General features: G+C 43.8%; 1 protein-coding gene across 4 annotated transcripts in view; it reads right to left on the bottom strand.

Moving 5' to 3' along the window:
* Positions 1-22,109, bottom strand: part of large2 (LARGE xylosyl- and glucuronyltransferase 2) — a 148,928-nt gene that overhangs the window by 35,901 nt on the left and 90,918 nt on the right. For all 4 annotated transcript variants that reach the window (XM_042485237.1, XM_042485227.1, XM_042485245.1 and 1 more), the window contains one exon: positions 3,917-4,118. In XM_042485237.1, the coding sequence (XP_042341171.1) occupies positions 3,917-4,016 (100 nt within the window). In that variant the 5' untranslated portion in view covers positions 4,017-4,118. The remainder of the gene's footprint in view (positions 1-3,916; positions 4,119-22,109) is intronic.

The raw sequence follows: 22,109 nt of genomic DNA, 5'->3' as shown, positions 1-22,109 counted from the left end.
AATCCCATTCAAAAATCCCATAAGGTTTTTGACAAGGGAACCAGTGTGACGTTTACTTCCTGGTTGGCCTACAAAAATACGACATCCCTTCACCACTCTATTGGGCTGTGGACTACGATTCAGAGTTAAGGGGGAAGTTAAGGGGAACTTTAAATGCTAAATATAATGTTTTATGTTTCTCCGAATGGAAAGCTAATTTCAGCATTTTAGTTTTCATCCTCAATTATTTAACTAGCCAGCTAGGTAAATTGACATTTTGAAATTTATGCTTAACTCAACAGATTTGAAGAGTACCAGAAGAACAAAATAGTCACAAATGAACCACAACAGCCTTCAATCTCGCAGTTCATGGAGTCCCGTGTTGGCCACTACAGCCACTCTCATCCACAGCAGAAAGCTATCACCAACACAATACTATCCAACTTGGTTATTAACTGCAACTTGCCTCTGTCATTTGTTGAAAACAAGAGTTTTCGGCACTTTCTGACAGTTGTTGATAGTAAGTATGCCCTAGTGTGTCGCAGAACATTGACTTTCAAAGTAGAGAACTGTGCTGAAGAGAGACAGCTAAAGTCCAATCTCTTGGCCTGTGACCACTTCACAGGTTCACACACAGCTGAAAGAATTTGTGAGCAGTTTGAGGCCCAATGTGATGAGTTCAATGATAAAGATAATTTGGACTACATCATTAGTGACAATGCTGCAGACATGCGGAAAGCCTTCACTGTGTGTTTCCCCACTGAACAAGAAGATGAAGTATATGACTGTTATTATCTTGACAACCCAGAGATCTGGCATGATCTAACTGTGGAAGATCAGCTAACAGTAGATGCTGCTATGGCAAAATAAACACAGCTTGCAGTGTTTTGCACACACCCTCCAGCTGGTGGTGGGAGACAGGTCGAGAGAAACAAATATCTCCTTCTCTTTCAAAGTTATCAAAACTTAGCTCACTGCTGCCCACAAGCACAGCATTCAAAGATCAGGTTGATGGTGAATTTGGTGAGCAAAGAGGCATCCCTGCTGCTGTTAATACAAGATGGAACTCGACAGTGAGGCAAGTGAAGGCAGTTTTCCAGTATGATCAACTAAAGCTCTCTAATGTTCTAGAAAAGGCTGGGCACAAGGAGTAGTCATTCACATCACAGGAGTGGAACCTGTTGGAGGAGTTGGTGAACATCCTGAAGCCATTTGGAGAAGCAACACATTTGACACAGGGTGAGAAGGTAGTCACCATCAGTTCTGTTGTTCCCTCTGTCCTCTCCCTGAATCATCACCTTGAGAAGCTGAGGACTCAAGTCCGTTTTCTCAGCTACCTAGTGAGAAGTCTCCAGGCATCCCTGAACAAAAGATTTCTTGAAATCTTCATCAATGTGAAAATGGCCATGGGACAAGATGGAATCACTGCCCCCATTTCAGATCCAGTCTACCTCAAAGCAGCTGCCTTGGACCCAGCATTTTCTTTGATGTTGGTGGAGCAACATGTGCTGGTCAGTCATGAGGTCAAGGCAGAGGTCGAACACAGAGTGAAAGGTAAGTATTATTGAGTTTAATGAAACATTTTCTCTTATAATTTGATCTAATTGACAACAACTTTTTTACTTTAACCTACTGTAATAACACTTACAGCAATGAAGGCTTCTCTGTTTCTGCTGTTGTTTTTACATGTTTTGTCAGATCTGATCCTGCATGGTGCTGCAAACACTGCACCACCTGTGCCTCGTGTTGATGAGGAAGAGTGAGAGGACCTTGGACAAGGGGAAGGGCTGTTTGCTTCATACCATAAGAGGCAGAAGAAGGATGATGGGACCACTCCAGCAATACAGCTAAGTCACTGCCTTGAAAAGTTGGCATATTGGGTAGAAAAGCCTTAAAGAAGGTTAAAAAGATAGGCCATTATTGTAACTGTAACGTTGTTGTATGTCAACCGCATCTCCATCACCATAGACCATCCATAGATCCATTAAAATGCCACAGTGTGCACATGTATCAAAAGAGGCACATTTGTTTATCAATAACACTCAAATGCATTTCAGGTGCGAAGCATGACTAAAATGCCACGAAGTATCATAATCACTGAACATCAATAATGTCATCTGGTCACACACTCATGAACATCTACACATAAATAGAGCTGATGGAAACACATCGTTTCATATTTTATTTTAAAACATTTGGATGGAAACAGTCTGATTATGCAACTCGATCATGTGTTAACACTGATTCTCTAGTTAAATGTCACATTTCAGTAAATTATGTTTGTCACTTCAGTTCATGCAGAATATCAGCTACTGTCGACACATTTATTGCACAAAATTAAATTTCAATCCCAACTTATAAGTTTCTGGCAAGAAATCCATAAAGAGCTCAGAAAAATGTAAATTCATCTGAATCTTCAATTTGCAATCCAAAGAATCACAACAGCTGCTTAATGGACCCGCAGTAAAAATCTTCATAACACTTTCCATAAAGACCACATTTATAATGCATTATGGGGGCATTCATAGTGAATTATAATGGACTGATAATGCTTTAAGACTGCACTCATAAACACACTCTTGTAGTGTATGGTAGGTATTAATGAGTTATGATGCAGCATGGACTATTATAAATTCAAGAAAATGAGTTACACTTTACTTAACACCAAAAATGAAACATTATGATGAAAAATAGATTATAATAAATGCATCCATATGTCACTCCCTTTACCTGACGCAAACTATGATAACTTATGATACTGCCTGGACTGTTATAGCACTCTATGAGTCCTTACTGCGGTTGATTGTTGATGTGTGTTTAGGTGAGTATAGGTATTTACAATGCATTATAAGCTCCATCAGTCAACCTCTAGTTTAAAAAAGAGCATGGATAAGACATTTGACACTTATAATTCATTATAAGGCATATCTATAATGTTTTATTACTGTTGATATGAATAAGCCTTTTGTGTGTTTGAGTGTAATCATAAAGCATTATGGATTAAATGAATTTCTTTTTTTAACTTCATTTTTCGCTTATTTTTCTTTTTTTTTTTTAAACTAATTTTCAGGTAATTTAAATTTTTTCTTTTTACTAAATTTTTTTCATTTCTCATTGCCTTCTTCCCACGTTGTACAAGAAATCAAGGCAATTTCCTTTCACAGGACAAAGCTTTGCTTTTATGCTAAATTACATCCTACAATTCTTCATTGATCGTATTTACTTATTATGTATTCCACACAGGTGCTCTGTCATGCAAAACGGGAAGGATTTATAATCATTTTTGTTGTATTAGCCCGATCGTGGCCCTTGAGAAAAGAAGGTTATTGAAATAATCCTGTGGGGAACATCAATCTGGTCAGAAGTTGTTTTAGTTCAGTGTAAGTGGACTCTGTGTGTGTGTGTGTGTGTGTGTGTGTGTGTGTGTGCGTGCGTATGTGTTTTTGCGCATGTGTGTGTGTGTCCATGTGTTACAAAAGCTCTTCCAGGAAACAGCATGGCAGCATTGTGGCAAAGAAATTCTCTGATGCGACCCTGCTGCCGTGATCCAAACAAAAGCGCTGACTGCGGCTCGCTGGTGCGGCCTTGGTGGTTCCCCGGGATGTCAGGATGAAAAATCAAACTGAGCAGAAAATAAGCTCTGTGTGTTTAAAATTTTAACTTAATAGTCGGATCGAAGAGGAATTGAGCTGAGTCGTGAAAAACTGTCTGATAATTGATGTTTTCTGTTTTTGCTGATTGGATTTCTGCAACTCTATCTGATCCAAACCACAGCTCCAGGCTTTTATTATAAACCAGCTTCTGAATTTTCAAACCCAATCTCCATGAAAACCACACAGTGAGCTCACTCACATTCAACTGAAGAATGAGAAATTTCTGGCAAAACAAATTTTTCCCTTTAATGCTTGCATATGTCTGCAAATTGGCTTGTACTCACTCTCCAGGTTGCCAGCCAGCAGGTAGAGCCAGGTGAGCAGCACAACGGCTGTGAGAGACGCCACCAGCAGTTTCAGGCGCCCACGGCACAGCAGGTTCATGATGGGATGGCGGCGCTGAGGGCTCTGAGGGTCGGGGAAAGGGGTGTGGGGGTGGTCAGGTGGGGCTCACTCTCTCGGTGGGTCCCTGCAGCATCCTTTCATCTGAAGACAGAAAAACGTGGAAAGAGTAAAAAGATTGACCTCAGTCAATGTACAGCAAAAATATACATCTGACCAAATAATGTTTGTCTCTTATTGAGTCTGAGTCTGCTTTTCTATTTCTATTTTCTATCTCTGTTTCTTATTTCTGTTTCTTATTTTAAAATGTGATAATGGGACCTGTTTCAACATGACACAACATTTCTCAATAATTTTCTGGTCAGTTTTTGTGATTCTACTGGTGGGTTGTGGTCTAAAATTGGCCCATGGAGCTATTATGAAGTAGCTGATAACAGATCCATAATTTCAGAGAGCCTATCCCAGCTGTCATTGGGCGAGGAGGGGTACACCCTGGACAGGACGCCAGACTATGGCAGGGCTGACACATATAGACTGACAACAATTCACACTCTCGGTCACACCTATGGGCAATTTAAAGCCACCAATCAACCTGCATGTCTTTGGAATATGGGAGGAAGCCGGAGAACCTGGAGAGAACCCACGCAGACACGGGGAGATCATACAAACTCCGCACAGAAGGGGCCACCGGCTCAAAGTCTGTACCTTGCCCCAACCCAGTTTTGAACCTAGGACCCTCTTGCTGTGAGGCGACAGTGCTAACCACCACATCACTGTGCCACCCCAAATAGGAATCAAGGTAGCCTTGATCACCAAAACGGGACATTAACAAATAAAAACAGAGAGAGAGAGAGATTCAAAAACAACTCAGAATTCCTAATAATTATGCAGCATTTTTTTTGCCACAGAAAATTTTACATATTCCACATTTTACCATCTGAGACATTCATAAGCCAGGCAAACATGACTTTCTGATATTTCATATAAAAAGTGTCTCAAATCAGAAACACATTCACATATGGTAACATGAATTTCACATGTGAAACGGGTGGTGGTAGGACCCAGATGCAGTACAACAATAGCCTCTTGCAGTTGGTAATAACTTTTATTGTCACCAACACAGAAATAGCTCAGCTTACAGACAAAGAGTTCGTTCTTCGTGCCGGAAGCACTAGCAGTGTCTCTGGGATCGTCACTGAATGAAGAAACGAAGCTTGTACCCTCAGTGGCTGGCGGGGAGGAAACCCCGTAGCTCCACGAGCCGTCTCCACGTGCTGGAACGCCGACTGGGATCGAGCTGAGGGATGGTCTGGAACAAGCAGGGGTTCGGTAACCGGGAAGTCCGTCCGCGGGAGCAACAGTACCGACAGGGATCAGGCAGGAGGATCGTCTTAGCTGAGCGAAGGAGTCTTTATCAGTGGAGCCGTCAGTTTTCCGGAACGCCGAAACTGGAAACGTGGTCGGAGAACAAAGAGCAGGTAGGTCCGGGGGGAGTCAGGCGAGGAGGGCAGGTCAGGAACAGGCAGAGTCGGCAACGGGTGATCTGACGGAGAAACGCTGGAAAGACATGCATAACGCAGAGGAACAATCTGGCAGTGTGTGTGTGTCCTGGAGTGTCTTAAATACTGCATTGATTGTGATGAGCTGCAGCTGAGGGGAGAGCAGGCTGCAGCAGTGGGCGTGGTCAGCAGGTAGAGTGGAGCAGAGGGAGGGTGTGTGTGTGTGTGTGTGTGGAAAATTACTGGCAGCAGGTAGGAGGAAACAGACAGCAGGTCCATGACAGAACCCCCCCCTCAAGGGACGGCCCCCGACGTCCCAAAACAGGAACACCCAAGCCGGGCGGGAGGAGGGGGTCAGGAGGAGGGACCGAAGTCCCCCGAAACACCGGAACCCACGTCGTCATCGTCGGAGGAAGGAACGACCAGCGGCCGAGAAGCAGGAACCCCCGAGCAGGATCTCAGCCCAGACGTCCCGGGAACAGGAGAGGAAGGGACCGGAACAGGAGCAGAGGAACGCCGCCCCCGGACGGCACGAGTGGGCTGATCAGGATGCAGGCGGTGGAAATCTCTCACCAGCTGGTCGTCCAGGATCTGACGAGCCGGCAACCACGACCTCTCCTCAGGACCGTACCCCTCCCAGTCCACCAGGTACTGGAGGCCCCCCCCCGGCGTCGGGAACGGAGCAGACGACGTACGGTGTACGCTGGAGCCCCGTCGATGATCCGAGGAGGGGGAGGTGGCTGGGAAACGGGCTGGAGAGGACTGTCCTTAACCGGCTTGATCCGGGAGACGTGGAATGTGGGGTGAATCCGCATCGAACGGGGTAACCGGAGCCGGACCGCCATGGGGTTCACGATGCGATCGACCGGAAATGGACCCACATATTTGGGGGCCAATTTCCGGGAGTCCACCTGAAGGGGGAGGTCCTTGGTGGAGAGCCATACCTTCTGCCCCACCCGGTAGGATGGAGCTTGGGAGCGGCGGCGGTTGGCAGCAGCAGCATAGCGATCGGTGGCCCGGAGCAGAGCGGTTCTGGCCTGCGACCAGGTTTGGCGGCATCGCCGGATGAATGCCTCCACTGACGGGTACGCCGTGTCTTTTTCCTGTTCAGGAAACAGAGGGGGCTGGAAGCCATAAGCGCACTGGAAAGGGGAGAGTCCTGTGGCAGAGCTGACCAGGGTGTTATGCGCATATTCCACCCACATGAGCTGGGAGGACCAGGAGGCCGGATGAGAGGAGGCCATACACCGGAGAGCCGTCTCCATCTCCTGATTCATCCTCTCGGCTTGACCGTTGGATTGGGGATGATAACCCGAGGACAGACTGGTGGAGGCTCCCAGGAGACGGCAAAACTCCCTCCAAAACGCCGACGTGAATTGGGGACCACGATCAGACACCACGTCGGTGGGGAGTCCGTGGAGTCTGAAAACATGGTCGAGCAGTAAACTGGCAGTCTCTTTGGCGGAGGGGAGTTTTGGCAGAGGCACCAAATGTGCCATTTTACTGAAGCGATCTACCACTGTCAGGATGGCAGTGTTCCCTCCTGACAGTGGCAGACCGGTGACAAAGTCCAGAGCAATATGGGACCAAGGACGATGAGGAACAGGGAGGGGCCTCAGGAAGCCGGCCGGGGCTTGGCGAGGAGTCTTGTTCCGACTGCAGACTGGACAAGCGTTGACGAAACCCCTGGTATCCTCATCCGGGGGGGCCCACCAGAATCGTCGTTGAAGGACCTCCTTGGTCCGAGCTATCCCCGGGTGACAGGTAAGTCGAGAGTTGTGGGCCCACTGCAAAACCTCCGACCGGAAACTCCCGGGGACGAACAGGCGATCCTGAGGACATGAGCTGGGCCCCGGCTGATCCTCCAGCGGCCTTGATCCGCTCCTCGATCTCCCAGGTGAGTGTGGCCAGGAGACGAGATGAGGGAAGGATATTGTCCGTGTGAGGAGAGTCTTCCTCTCCCACCAGAAACTGTCGAGACAAGGCGTCTGGCTTGACATTTCGGGAACCGGGGCGATAGGAGAGCGTGAAGTTGAAGCGGGCGAAGAAGAGGGCCCACCGGGCTTGGCGAGAGTTCATTCGTTTGGCTGAGCGGATGTATTCGAGATTCTTATGATCAGTCCAGACGAGGAAGGGATCCCTGGTTCCCTCCAGCCAGTGTCGCCACTCCTCCAACGCTAGCTTGACAGCCAACAGTTCCCGGTTCCCGATGTCGTAATTCCTCTCTGCTGGAGACAGACGCCGGGAGAAGAAGGCACAGGGGTGCAGTTTCCCATCCTCAGCAGAGCGTTGGGACAGCACTGCCCCCACTCCCACATCAGAAGCATCCACCTCCACCACGAACTGCCGGTCTGGGTCAGGGATGAGCAGGATCGGAGCCGAACTGAATCGGTCCTTCAGGTGCTGGAAGGCCTCGCCCGCAGCTGTGGTCCAGCGGAACTGGATCTTGGAAGAGGTGAGGGCGGTGAGAGGAGCGGCTATCGTGCTGTAGCCTCTGATGAAACGCCTGTAAAAGTTGGCGAACCCCAGGAACCGCTGCAACTGCTTGCGGGAGTCAGGAACGGGCCAGGAGGACACAGCGGAAACCTTGGTGGGGTCCATCTCCATGTGGTTGTGGCTGATGATGTAACCCAGGAAGGCGACGGAAGAGGTGTGGAATTCACATTTTTCAGCCTTCACGAACAGAGAGTTTTTCGAGGAGGCGCTGCAGAACCCTCTGTACATGGTGGATATGTTCAGGCATGGATCGGGAGAAGATCAGAATATCGTCAAGATAGACGAAAACGAATTTATTCAACATGTCTCTGAGCACGTCGTTGATGAGGGCCTGAAACACGGCGGGAGCGTTAGTTAGTCCAAAAGGCATCACCAGATACTCATAATGTCCTGTGGGGGTATTAAACGCCGTTTTCCATTCATCCCCCTCTCGGATGCGGACCAGGTGGTAGGCGTTGCGGAGATCAAGTTTGTGAACACGGTGGAACCTTGCAACAGCTCGAAAGCAGAGGCGATGAGGGGAAGAGGATATCGGTTCTTTACCGTGATGTCATTCAGACCTCTGTAGTCGATGCACGGTCGGAGTGATCCATCTTTCTTCCCCACGAAGAAGAATCCGGCCCCGGCAGGAGACGAGGAGGGTCGGATGATTCCAGACGCCAGGGACTCGGAGATGTAGGTCTCCATGGCCTCCCTCTCTGGTGCAGATAGCGAGAAGAGACGGCCCTTGGGAGGAGTAGACCCAGGCAGGAGATCGATGGCGCAGTCATATGGTCGATGGGGTGGCAGAGATGTGGCCCTGGACTTGTTGAAGACCTCCCGAAAGTCGTGGTAATCCGATGGCACCCCGGAGAGGTCTGGAGGAGAACCGGCACTGGCAGGCGGTGTGGGCGTGATCTCTGTTGTTGGAGGCAGATGTGCTGACAGGAAGGACTCCATGACAGAATCAACCCCGTGGCCCAGTCTATATGTGGATTGTGGCGCCTCAACCATGGATATCCAAGAATCAGAGGGACTTTGGGAGAATCCATAACGTGAAACTGGATGGTCTCACGATGTTCTCCAGCCAGGATCATGGAGACAGGAACGGTCTGGATGACCGTTCCCAGAAGATGTCCATCTAATGCGTGTGCCGGAACGGGACGTGGAAGGGGAACCTGCTCGATCCCCAGCTGACGGGCGAGTTCTTGGTCGATGAGGTTGACGTCGGCCCCGGAGTCAACGAAGGTGGCGAGAGTGTGGGACCCTTCGTTAACCAGGAGCTGAACGTGGAACAGCGGACGAGGACGTGGGACAGAGTTCTGGGATCGGCTCAGCAGGATGCCCCCTCTCGACTGCTGAGCCCTGCCTTTTACCGGACATTTGGTGACAAAAATGGCCGGCCTGACCACAATACAGGCAGAGATTTCCTCGCCGGCGTCTCTCCCGCTCCTCCGAAGAAAGCCGGGTCTGCCCCACCTGCATGGGCTCTGGGCCCCCTGGAGCTGACACTGGAGATGACTCGGGACTCATTGGAAATCGGGTTGACGAACCGGAACACGATGAGCCCCCTCCTCCGGCGTCGCTCCCTTTTCCTCGCCTGAATGCGTTTGTCAAGCCTCGTGGTGATCTCAATGAGTCCATCCAGGGAATGAGGTAGATCAAACGACACCAGTTCGTCTTTTATATATGGGGCTAGACCGTTGAGAAAAGCGTCACATTGCGCGACCGAATTCCAATCGCTCTGTCGAGCTTGAGTTCTGAATTCGATCGCGTAGTCTGCCACTGTCCTGTCCCCCTGCCGTTGATTCAGAAGACCCCCAGTAACATCGGGGCCCAAGGAGACGGGACCAAACACCTTGCGAAGCTCCTCAGAAAAGGCTTGAAACGACGCACAGGCTGGCGTGCCCCTCTCCCACTCCGCCGTTCCCCACAAGCGTGCTCTGCCCGTGAGGTGATTTATGGCGAAGGCGACCCGAGCCCCCTCCGTGGCGAACGTGCGAGGCTGCAGGGCAAACAGGATCGAGCAGTTTGTGAGAAATGGATTGCACCCCCCTCCGGATCCCCGGCATAGCGTTCTGGCGCTCCCACACGCGGTTCTGATGCCATGCTGGGTGGTGGAGTCGGAGGAGGAACAGGAGCGGCGTGCTGGGTCAGTGACGTAGCCATCTGTTGAACCTGGTTGGCTAGTAGGGTTAGCGCTCGCTCCAGGGCTGATGCGGACTGTCGTGCCTCTGCCGCGTTGGAGGTTAGCTTAGCCTCGTGTTGCTGAAGCATTCCCTCCACGCGGGTTAGGCGGGATTGCAGAGCATTGGAGTCTGCTGGGTCCATGTCTGGCCAGATTGTACTGAAACGGGTGGTGGTAGGACCCAGATGCAGTACAACAATAGCCTCTTGCAGTTGGTAATAACTTTTATTGTCACCAACACAGAAATAGCTCAGCTTACAGACAAAGAGTTCGTTCTTCGTGCCGGAAGCACTAGCAGTGTCTCTGGGATCGTCACTGAATGAAGAAACGAAGCTTGTACCCTCAGTGGCTGGCGGGGAGGAAACCCCGTAGCTCCACGAGCCGTCTCCACGTGCTGGAACGCCGACTGGGATCGAGCTGAGGGATGGTCTGGAACAAGCAGGGGTTCGGTAACCGGGAAGTCCGTCCGCGGGAGCAACAGTACCGACAGGGATCAGGCAGGAGGATCGTCTTAGCTGAGCGAAGGAGTCTTTACCAGTGGAGCCGTCAGTTTTCCGGAACGCCGAAACTGGAAACGTGGTCGAGAACAAAGAGCAGGTAGGTCCGGGGGGAGTCAGGCGAGGAGGGCAGGTCAGGAACAGGCAGAGTCGGCAACGGGTGATCTGACGGAGAAACGCTGGAAAGACATGCATAACGCAGAGGAACAATCTGGCAGTGTGTGTGTGTCCTGGAGTGTCTTATATACTGCACTGATTGATGATGAGCTGCAGCTGAGGGGAGAGCAGGCTGCAGCAGTGGGCGTGGGCGTGGCAGGTAGAGTGGAGCAGAGGGGGGTGTGTGTGTGTGTGTGGAAAATTACTGACAGCAGGTAGGAGGAAACAGACAGCAGGTCCATGACGGTGGGTTTCCTTTACAGATTTGCACAAAACTTGCATTATTTGAAAATGTTGATAAAACACAGTTATGAGATGACTGTTTCCACTGACTGACGTTCTGCAACTTCTGCTGTGGTGATGACATTCCAAGAAGCATGGTGATGGTTATGGAGCCACAATGGAAAGGCAAGCCCCTTATACGCGGGAGCAGCCACATATGAGGGATTTCTGGGAGGTGATAGTCCATGATTTCACAGAGGAATTGTGGATTCAAAACTTCAGGATGATCGCTCGACTTTTAAGAGTTATGTGATGCAATAACAGCTCTTGTAGCTCCTGCTGCATCATGAGGGAGCCAGTTCCTTCTGACAAGCACATAGTCATAGCATCATGTGACCTAGAACAGCCAAAGTGTTTCCATTGCAGTTTTGCACTTGGTTGGTTGGTTGATTGATTGATTGATTGATTGATTGTTTTTTGGGTCAATCACACAAACTGACAAGTCACCAAAAAATACAGTTTCAGGTTTTACCTAAGGCTCATTTAAAGCTCAGTTTTAACCAAACTATTATGCCTGCTCCAACAAAAAAACCCACAAACACTAAATAAATAAATAATAATATAAAATCTGCAACAAAACAGGTACCCTCCAGAAGCACAACTCCTGTTTTTCATAGTCATCCAGCTAAAAGAGATAAACATAAATGGATGTCATATGAAGCAAAAATGAAATCAAAATTTGACCATACACCAGGGTACTGATGTTGACACTTAATTTTGGTTCTTTGACTAAATAAAGGTAATTTTACTGAAAAAGGACTTATCTTAAGTCCTTATAAACAGGATAGTGCGACCAAAAGTAGACCTTGTTCTTAATTTAACCAGCTCAAACAACAAACTGAGACTGCCCTCCTCTGCAATGGCATCAAAGCTGCTGGTCTGTGCACACATGGATCTTTGTCTTTTGTCAATAATAAACGACTTATAGTCCTACACTTTCCTTCAGAAACACTTTACGACCTTTACTTGATGTGTGCATTACTTTATAAGCAATTTGGAGGACGCAGTGAAGAGCAGATAACAGCGAGATGAGAAAGATACAAAACACGGTCGACCTTCAGAGTTTATATGAAGAATCTTCAACGAAACATTTCAAAGAGCAGATGAAGAGGCAGAGAGGTGAGAGGTGACAACTCAAACACAACAAAGAACACAACAGAGCTGGGGACTTTCAACACTTTGTTTTCTTGATTCTTTAGAAACTTTCTAATACGTCAGTCAGCAACTGCAGGATAAATGTTGCACTGACGACACAGTCCTGCTCTATATGTCTCTGCCAGGACGTTCTGCCATTGAGGCTCTCTTCTCTTCTCAGCAGCTGAATCAGCTTCATGTTGAAACACAGAAAAAATCATCATCACTATCTGTGATGTTTGATGGACACCTAAAATAATTATATAAAATCTATTGTGGATAATCATGATCCTCAGAGGATGAACCTCACTGGCTTCCCTTCAAAGGACAACGTCATAAAAAGAAATACGATTATACAATTACTACAATTATTTACATAATTTTGATAATTATGTTTGTTTCTTCATACCATACACCACCGTAAAAATCAAGGGTACATTTAATTTGAAGAAAAACAGCATCATTTTTACAACTTATTGGATTTACAAGACAAAATCCATTTTTTTGTTCTTTCCTCTGATTTAAGGCTGATGAAATATATTGTCTGATGATTTTTATAAAATGAAATAAAATAAAATAAAAATATTATCTGTGTCGCAGAGGGGGTGTCTTCACAATGCACGGCATAGGAGATGGAAAGTGATACTGAATGTGGGGATTCAGCACAAGACGCTGACACCAACCAGCCTGCTCAAAACAATGAGGAGCTCATACCCAAAAGAGGAGCTTCTTCTGTGCTTTATTATTAGTTTTATATATTATTTATTAGTTATTTATTTACTTTTATACTCTACTTCATTGACCATTTTATCAGTATTTTATTAAACTTTATTATAGCAGTACTTTATATCTTTTATGGCTGTAACTACTTTATTTGTAACTTTGTGATTACAGTAGTTTAGAGGATATTTCAAAGTATTGATATATTGCCATATAGCCTAATATTTTGAGATGTTATTTTAAAGCCATATTGCTCAGCCCTTTGCCGATTCCTTCAATTGTGCACCGTCCCCTCCTTGATTCCTCAGTTCTTTCCCTATTTTGTAGTAAATAACTAAACTGCTTTTATTGGGGAAATGTATTGAAGTAAAAGTGTACATTTTAGTGGCGTAAAAGTGAAAGTTGACAGATGTATAAAAACAAGAAATACAGATATCAGAAAAAAATACTCAAGTACTGTAGCAAAGTATTAACCAGTATAACAGCACGACCTCACATGTGATGTTGCTTAAATGTCCTTTCCTCTACTGCTATCCTCTGCTGGTGATGCTGATCTAAGAACAGCTAAGCTTTCAGGGTCATATGAGCACAGCAGCTGCTGACAAATTTACAGAGGGTTTTAGTGTTGTTTTGGTTTTTTTTGTTTTGTCTTGTTCGTGGTGTGTGATTTCAGCTCTCCTCACTACGTGCGTGTTCCTGGCTATGTTCTTTAGTTAAACCAGTGTTTACTGTCATTGCACTGAAATTGGTCTCAGCTGCTACATTTCTGTGTCTATGATTTTTGAACGCTGATGGAAAGTGTTGGAGCCAGAAACAACTCAGTTACAGTTTAGGGAAGCTCAACACAAGAATCTGACAATCTGTAATCATCTGAAATCTAAAAAAATAGGGTAACTACAGCTTGAGAGTAGTTAGATTGACCACTTTTTCAAATGTTTTTAATACCACTCAGAGAAGTTTAAAATGAAACTTAAGACCAATTTGCAATGATCAAAATATATGAACCATCATTTATTACTTAGGATTAGGGACAGTTTTGTTGTATGTTTGTTGTGACATTAAAGATTACTTTTGGGGGGAGTACCTGGTGTTTTTTTTTTCTGGGCAATTTTGTGTTTTTCACTGTATGTGGGATTCCACTGCCATGATTCCGATCTTGCCAAAATAAGAAAAACTATGTGCATGAAATACAACAAGCCATGTATTACACGCCTTGTATCGGTTTAAACTATGTGATAAAATCTTAGTTTTTAACTGACGATTTTCATTGAATTTGCAGTTTCCCATGTCGTCCAGGGAACATTGATAACTAGCCAGCAGAAAGTGGATCCTCTGAGCATCCTAACCAGGATGCTCAGAGCAAAGTGCAAAGTGTTGCTGGTTCCACTATCCTGATCTGCATGATGTTAAAGTGTGAGGCATTCTGTAAACAACAACAAAAACAAACAAACAAAAAATAAATTTTTGATCTTACAACACAAGGTCAGTCATTTTTAACTGAAAAGGGATTTCAGTCATTTCAATACCAATTAAGACCTAATTTTAGAGGATGTTTTTTTTTTTTTATTAGCTTTTAATTTAACTTTGAAAAAGTTTTTGGGAAAACAATATCATTCCAGGCTCTGTGTAGTAGCTGTTCTGGTGCTTTCAAATATATCACGTGATAAAGTTTTTACAACAATGAATTGATCAAAATTTATTGCAAATGAACCATTTCCAAGTATAGTCAAGTCAGTCACAGCATACGACATCCCGCTGCGCTTAGACCATCATATCGACTGAGGAAAAACTCCCCCCCAAAAAAACCCTGTAATGGGGAAAAAAAATGGTAGAAACCTCAGAAAGAGTGACTGAGGAGGGATCCGTCTTCCAGGATGTAACAAATTGTTTAACTTTGTAATCTTAAATTCAATCTCTCTTGTTGTGCAGAACCTCTGGGGAGAGGAAAATGACTGATAATTTGCAAAATATATTTAAAGCTAAAAGTGATTTCCAGTTAACGAAAACATTACAAGGTAGAAAAGTGGCTCCTTATTAAAAGCACTGTGATCATCTGCTGTCAATGTGGATCAAAGTGAGTGCAGGAATCTGCTCCAGCACTCTGCTAGAGCAGACTTTCCACTTACATGGAGATGATTTATGAGTTAATTAGTGAGGCTGATGTATGCGCTGGATGTCGTTAAGAGCAATGAAAGGTGCTGAGATGGGAGGAAAAGTGAGAAGAGAAGAGAAAAGGAAGGAACAGAGAGATGGGAGAAAGAGATGGAGGATGATAAGATGAGGGGGAAGAGAAAGAAAAGAACACACTTAGAGAGGACAGAAAGCTGATGGTGAAAATAGACGAGAGGAGGTGAGGAAGGAAAAAATGCAGAGGCTGTGTAATAAAGAGAATAAAGGACGATTTAGGCAACAGAGAGGAGATGAGAGTGCACAAGAGGTGAGGAAAAGAACAAAGAGCAAGAAAATTCAAATGGAGAAAAGCCCCCATCTACTTTTCTTTCCTAACTGCCCAAGGAGTTGAAATTGAAATGGTACACCTGTAAGTATCATGGTATTACTGTTGACCAAACTTTGTTATTCAGACCTCAAATTGATAACCTTGTTTAAGCTGGTGCTCAAATTAAATTTCTTTTTCAGAAATAAATCCTGTTTCTCGCTTCAGTCAAGGAAACACTTGATTTCGGCAACATTTTTACCTTTGTTGGATTACGCTGATCTGCTTTTTATGAATGCACCTGATCATTAAAGAAATTGGACACTGTTTACCATTCTGCTTTACGTTTCATTACTGGCTGTGGGTACCGCGTACACCACTGTACATTGTACGCTGCTTTTAATTGGCCTTCTCTGTCTGTCCACAGGCTCTCACAATGGTTGGTTTTTATATAAGAGTCTACTTGGGGTGGTTCCCTCTTATTTATGTATATATATGTGTAAGAACCAGAATCAACATGGCCTGCGCTCTCACAGTATTCTCTTAATGACGGTCCCCAAGGTTTTCACAGAACTTGGCAAAAAAGCTTTTAAATTTGCCGCGCCCTCCACTTGGAATAACTTCCAGAAGGACCTAAAACTGTCTGAGCTGATCATTATGGGGGAATTTAAGTCACTTTTAAAAGGTCGAGAACATAGCACTATTGGTCAGTGTGACTAGTACTCCAATGATAACTGAAATCTGATGATTGCACTTTTTGCATTTTAACTGATGATTGTGCTCACTCTTTGTATTGTGTGATAGTTGTATTTATTTGGATAAATAAAGGATATGTATATATATATATGTATATATATATATATAGTGGCGTATTACTAATATAAGGTCCAGGCTGAGTTCTGGGATGTGGAGCTGTTTTGGCCTTTCAGGCTCTAACACACATAAACCCAGCGAGGATATAAAAGTGAGGGACAGTGCCACTAAAGAGGAGTTTAATAGGCAGCTTTTGTTGATTCTGCAGGAGCTGCACAAAATGCTTACACGTCTACACTCTAATTGTAGCCATAAAAACAAAAGACTCGCAAAGCCGGCATGTGAGAGGGAGGCTGTGGAGGGCTGTGGAGGACTGCGGCCTCTGCGGTCATCTAATCAGAGCTGAAAACAGCACTGGAGGGACGGCAGAGGCCGCGTGGGTTGCACCGGGGTGGAGGCACAACAAATAACTCTGTCTAATGGCTGTTATTGAAACTACAACACAGCAAAGGGAGAGAGACAGCACTCAGCACATTTCTAAACACTCTTAAAGTGAAGGTGGCGCTAAAATCCACAGTACTGTTTGGGAATATTTAAAGACCAGGACTGAGTTTACAGAGGACCACCAAAGCCATTATTGTTTATCGTCGTAGGAAACAAGTATATCTCAACCACACTCCTAGACACTCTGTCCAATAATTGTTTAAATCATTCAGTATGACTACATGATGTTAGAAGCGTCCAGTTATTAACAAAAACTGGACTTTTAAAATACATGTTAACATGTTAGTCTGACTGAATATATTGTGTATTAATATTAGTTTCTACTGTCATTGTATTTATTTTTTAACCAACATCAGTCCTAATTATAAATATCAAATGTATAAATTCTAGAATTTTAACCCTTTAAATGTCAGGTTTCTCTCATGATCCCATTATGTTTTTAGATTTTCAATATACTACATGCTAAGTGGATTCTTTTTTTTTTTTTTAAGATCACAGTCTGGGATATGTGAACGATTTGCAGAAACATTGATTATGACAGTGCACCTAGTGGAAATAGCATGTAGTTTCTCCAAAGGCCAAAGATGGTAAAAATAACATCATCTGGTGGAAAACAGTAAAAATCACAAATTCCAAGACATCTAGAAATAATGCAATGCATTTTTTATGCTTTGATGGCTGTGGGATCAAAAGTTGCAGCTTAAATGAGTTTGTTTGGCCTGTTTTTTGCACTTAACAGTATGAATGAAACAATTTAGTTTCCACAGTGTATTTTACTGTAGACTTAGTGTAAGAGCTGAGCTGGAAATTCCAAGATTAAACATAAATATACAATCTTGCCAGAATTTATGCCATACGCATGAACACAGCCAAAATGATCAAACAATGAAGAATAAAAAGCATGTAAAATGCACGAATCAATGGTGAGTTTGGTACTCTCGAATAGAAAAAGAGACAAATGTCATGATAAACAGATCATTTTTATGATTTCTGAGGTTGTACCTGTTGAGTCTCTCCCCACACTAAATCCTGTCAGTCCAGGCTGCAGGGGGAATATATGATAATGCATTTAATTGAACACACATTGAAAGCAGTGCTGTGGTCCGGTGGCCACATCCCCATTCTAACTGAAGGGCTTTTTAGAACCTGCCTAATCGCATAGGAGACAGTCCTGATTAAGGTAATAATCAGCAGGCGCTTCCTGCATTAGAGGATGGAGATAAGAGTGGAAACGGGTAATCAACTCCACTCGCTCTCTCTGTCGACCTGACTGACCCACGCACACACATGCACATGCGTGCACTAAACGAAGACAAGAACTGGTGAGAAATAAGTGTGTGTCTGTCATCCCGGCTTGACAGGATACACACAGCTTTACATCTCACTGACTTAATAGCTGATCTTGTTTTTTCCTCTGAATAACAAGGCCCAGCAGGAAGGTATCACATTAGTTTTTTGTTTTTTTTTATTGTGTTTTACATAGTCCACCTCCACAGAGAAGCGGTGGGCATTCTGATAAGCTGAAACATGTGTGTCAATGAGACAGAACAGCAGGTTATAGAGAGACTAATTCCCGCTTACATTTTAGCGTTAACTTGATACATCAGTTATCCCCATCCATCATAGATACAGCACTTAGAGTTGTTGTTGCTACATTTGTCAAGTACTTCATTATAAAAAGCACATGTGCATTTTAAACTGGTAACACAGATGTATACTTTTTTTTAAATAATGGGTCCTTGAATTCTCACACTTATGTCTATCCAGTAACGGTTGACAGACGGTAGGTGTCGCTGGCTGATGACAGGGGACAGCAGGGTTTGAAGCAAGTTAGTTAACCCTTAGGACCAGCTTTAAAATTACACCCAGTTGTATTGCTTTGCGCACAAAATGTGCTTTTCAAAAATCAAGCTTTAAAAAAATATTATACGTTAATTTTATTTTCAAGTTTGATTTTTTTTAACCAACATCAGTTCTAATTATGAATAACAAATATCCATTAATGTTCAGCTGTTATTTTCAATATAGCATATGCTAAGAAGATTATTTTTTATGCTTTCGGCGGCTGGCACAAGGGGGCGCTCTCATGCTCCCTGTGTGTAATTTTGGGGCTGCTGGGATTCATAGTCGTAGTACAAAATTCACAAAAATGCATTTTTCTCAGCTTTCTAGAAAAAAGTGGTATTTTTGATGAAACTAGCCTCTATTCAACATCAGATAAATCAAGAGTGGAACAAGGTGCAAACAAACACTTTTTCCATTGCGAAAAAGAGAGTTTCTTCTTTCATTTGAGCTATTCGGTGTTTTCAGAGTCTTTGTACTAAACATTCTGTGGGTCTTGAAAGATGACTCAAAATGGCCAGAAAAGCTGGCACAAGCCACTTTCCATTATATAATAGGGCTGGCACTCAGTGAGTTAATATATTATACATTAATATGATTGTCTGCTTTCATTGAGTTTATTTTTTAACCTCAGGCCTAATCAGAAATATCAAATATTCTTTATTTTCATAATTAATATCCTTTAAATGCCAGGATTTTGTCACGATCCCACTATGTTTTAAGATGAAAAACATAGTGGGATCTGTGGCTGTGAGATCAAAAATTGCAGTTTGAATGGGTTTCAAAAAAATTAGTAGTATCAAAAACTGAAGAATGAAAAGCGTGTAAAATGCATCACTGTGCGTAAAAAAGGCAAACTTCATGGTGAGTCTCAAAATGACTTGTTTTAAAAGGAACACTGTAAAAGGGTCTGAAACTTCTCTCCATCTAACCAGTGCCTGGACATCCCTCCTTCTCCCCAGTGAAACTCGGCTGTGTCTCTTTGCCTCTTGGGGCTTTTGCTCAAGCTACAGGCTGTACTTCTGCATTTTCACATTGCCTGCCAACCACCGCCAACCTGGCCACTGCCACGCACTCACAGTATACAGCTGTGGCACGCACAGTCCCTGAAGTCTGTATGTAGTTGCGGTGCACACAACCCAGATTAAGGACTAGTGGTTCAGTAGTTAGTTAACCAACAGTAAATAGTCAAACACAAACAGTAAAATTGGACTCACACCAGGCATTACTTAGCCAGTATCATACACAGATAACATACCCACACACTAGCAAACACAACAATCTAAACTATCAACCTGCTATAAACTCATGGAAAGATCAATACTGACTCACTCAGGATGAATCCACTGATCTAAGGTCTGCACACTGTCAAATGTTTTCCCATTAAGACCATTTTATTCTAAATAATCCCCATGAATCCAGAACACAGCTGTGACCTGATGGACTGACCTCAATAATAATTCAGCTTTGATCATGACCGGACATCGTGAGCATTGGAGCAGATATTAGGTCTAGTGGGAAGACAGCAAAATAAAGATAACAATTACTAAGCATTCTGTGCAGACAAACCAATATTTTTAACTCTTTTCTCATCATGTTCAGTATGAAAATCCCGCTCCTCTTTTCTGTTGATCACAATTCTTTGAGTTCTGACAGAGTTGAGTCTCAGTGCTAATGTGTGGAAAACAGCCTGCCGCCGCCTCCCAAGAAATTTCTGTTCTCCATCCTCTGCCCTCCAGTGCTGCTGTTTATCATGTTTCAGCATCTTCCTGCCCTATTTTTCCTCCTCACCCTCTGCTTCAGTACTCTGCTCTAATCTCAAGCCCTCCACTGTTGCTCTATCCCCCGACCATGAAAACCAACTCCTTCTCTGGAAAATGCTACATCCGTTACAGCTCGAAGAGACACATATAATGCTAAAACTGCAACAGTTCCTTGATGCAAACAGCAAAATGAAGTGCAAATGTATTTATTTTGTGTGTGTGGGTGTATGTAGTCTTTAATGTCTATGCATATGTAGGTACTGAGCATGTATGTTTGGTGTGTGAGCGTCAGTGTATGTGAATGTGGTTTTTTTTGTGTTTTTTTTTCCTTGGTTGCTTTTTACCTTCCACTATTCATTTTAATCTTTTATTCTTATTCTTACTGGGCTTCACTCAGGTAGGGTATATTGCATATACCTGTACAATGACAATAAAGTCACTCTGATTCTGAAAAGTTTTGAAAAAGAGAAATATGTAGTGATGGAATTTGAGACAAAACCAAAAGCAGAGCTTAGATGCAAACATCAAAATATTATTGAAATATTTTTTTTACATAATCCACGAGAGGAAAATTAGGTATAAACTGAAATTGAGCCCAAAAAATGTTTCTTCTTATTATAATCATCCTGAAATTATTAATGTTGATTGTAAACATTTTTTGATGAAGACATCTTAACTAAGAGATGCGGTTGGAAAGCTTTAGAAAAAAACAAACAGAAAACTAGTAAGAAGATGTTTTGTCAGCATTACTTTTTCAAACTACCCTTCCCAAAGTCAAAAATAAACTGTCGTAATAAATAATTGAAATTTATCTTGGGAATATGCAGCACTAAAGCAGAGTATCAGCCATTATGATAAAGGATGAGGTGCTGTCTGTGTCAAAGTCTAATTTTAAGCACTTATTACAAGCCTGGCGTTTATGGACCAATTCAGAAATGTGAGTCTGGAACCTTTCATTTATTTTCATTTTCCAAGGGCCGTTATCAAATGGAGTAGGTCAAAATGCTTCTGGATGTGTTTGGACAGACATATAAACCAATCAAAGCAATGAAACTTGATGTAGCACTGAACAACTGAAACGTGTACAGACTACGGCATGCAGAGATGAGCAATGATTGTTTAGCATCAATATGTCATCTTTATGTAAATAAGTGTGGCAATTTTGCCATCAAAAATAGTTCTTCAACAGAAAGTCCAACATCAGCTGCAGCCTGGTTGTTCTCCATGGCACAAAAAAACCAGCAAACACCCACTAACATCTGACTTTTTAATGTTATGGGACAACAATCTGCATTCACATATGGGTCAAGCAACTCTGCAGTAGTCACAGTATTTATCAGCCCTGGTTTAAAATAACCCCTGTTTTCACTGTCCTTTGTGCTGCTTTCTACTGTTTACTAACCTGTCCATGACCTTGAAAGTGACACATCAAAAAAAAAAAAAAAACACACACGCACACGCACAGGCATACTACCTCTCTGCTGTTGAGCCTTGTACACAGCTTTGCTCTACTGGCAATGGGCAAAGAGTCTATCACCTATTTAAATTTTTTTTTTTTACCCGTGTTTAAAAAACCTGCGTACATGCACTAATTCAGGTGGAAAAGGGGTATGAGCTAGGCGAATGGTGGCTGCAGGGTTGTAACAGTGTACTCACTGAAAATGACATCACCTATTTTGATTATTAAAGCGCGAAGTAGGCTGGGGCGGTATATATTTTTTCATACCTCACACCTTCATGGAATACAACCAGGGCATATGACAGTATCAGTTTATCTGGATTTCCATGACATTTTATTACTTAAGTCTTGTGCAAACTTTTTTGCATAAAGTCTGCACTGGTAGCCTAAATACAGCTTCCAGGAAATAATCATATACCAACACTTTGA

The sequence above is a fragment of the Plectropomus leopardus genome, chromosome 1 (assembly GCF_008729295.1).
Source record: "Plectropomus leopardus isolate mb chromosome 1, YSFRI_Pleo_2.0, whole genome shotgun sequence".
NCBI lineage: Eukaryota > Metazoa > Chordata > Actinopteri > Perciformes > Serranidae > Plectropomus > Plectropomus leopardus.
This window is presented reverse-complemented; position numbering and strand designations above follow the sequence as displayed.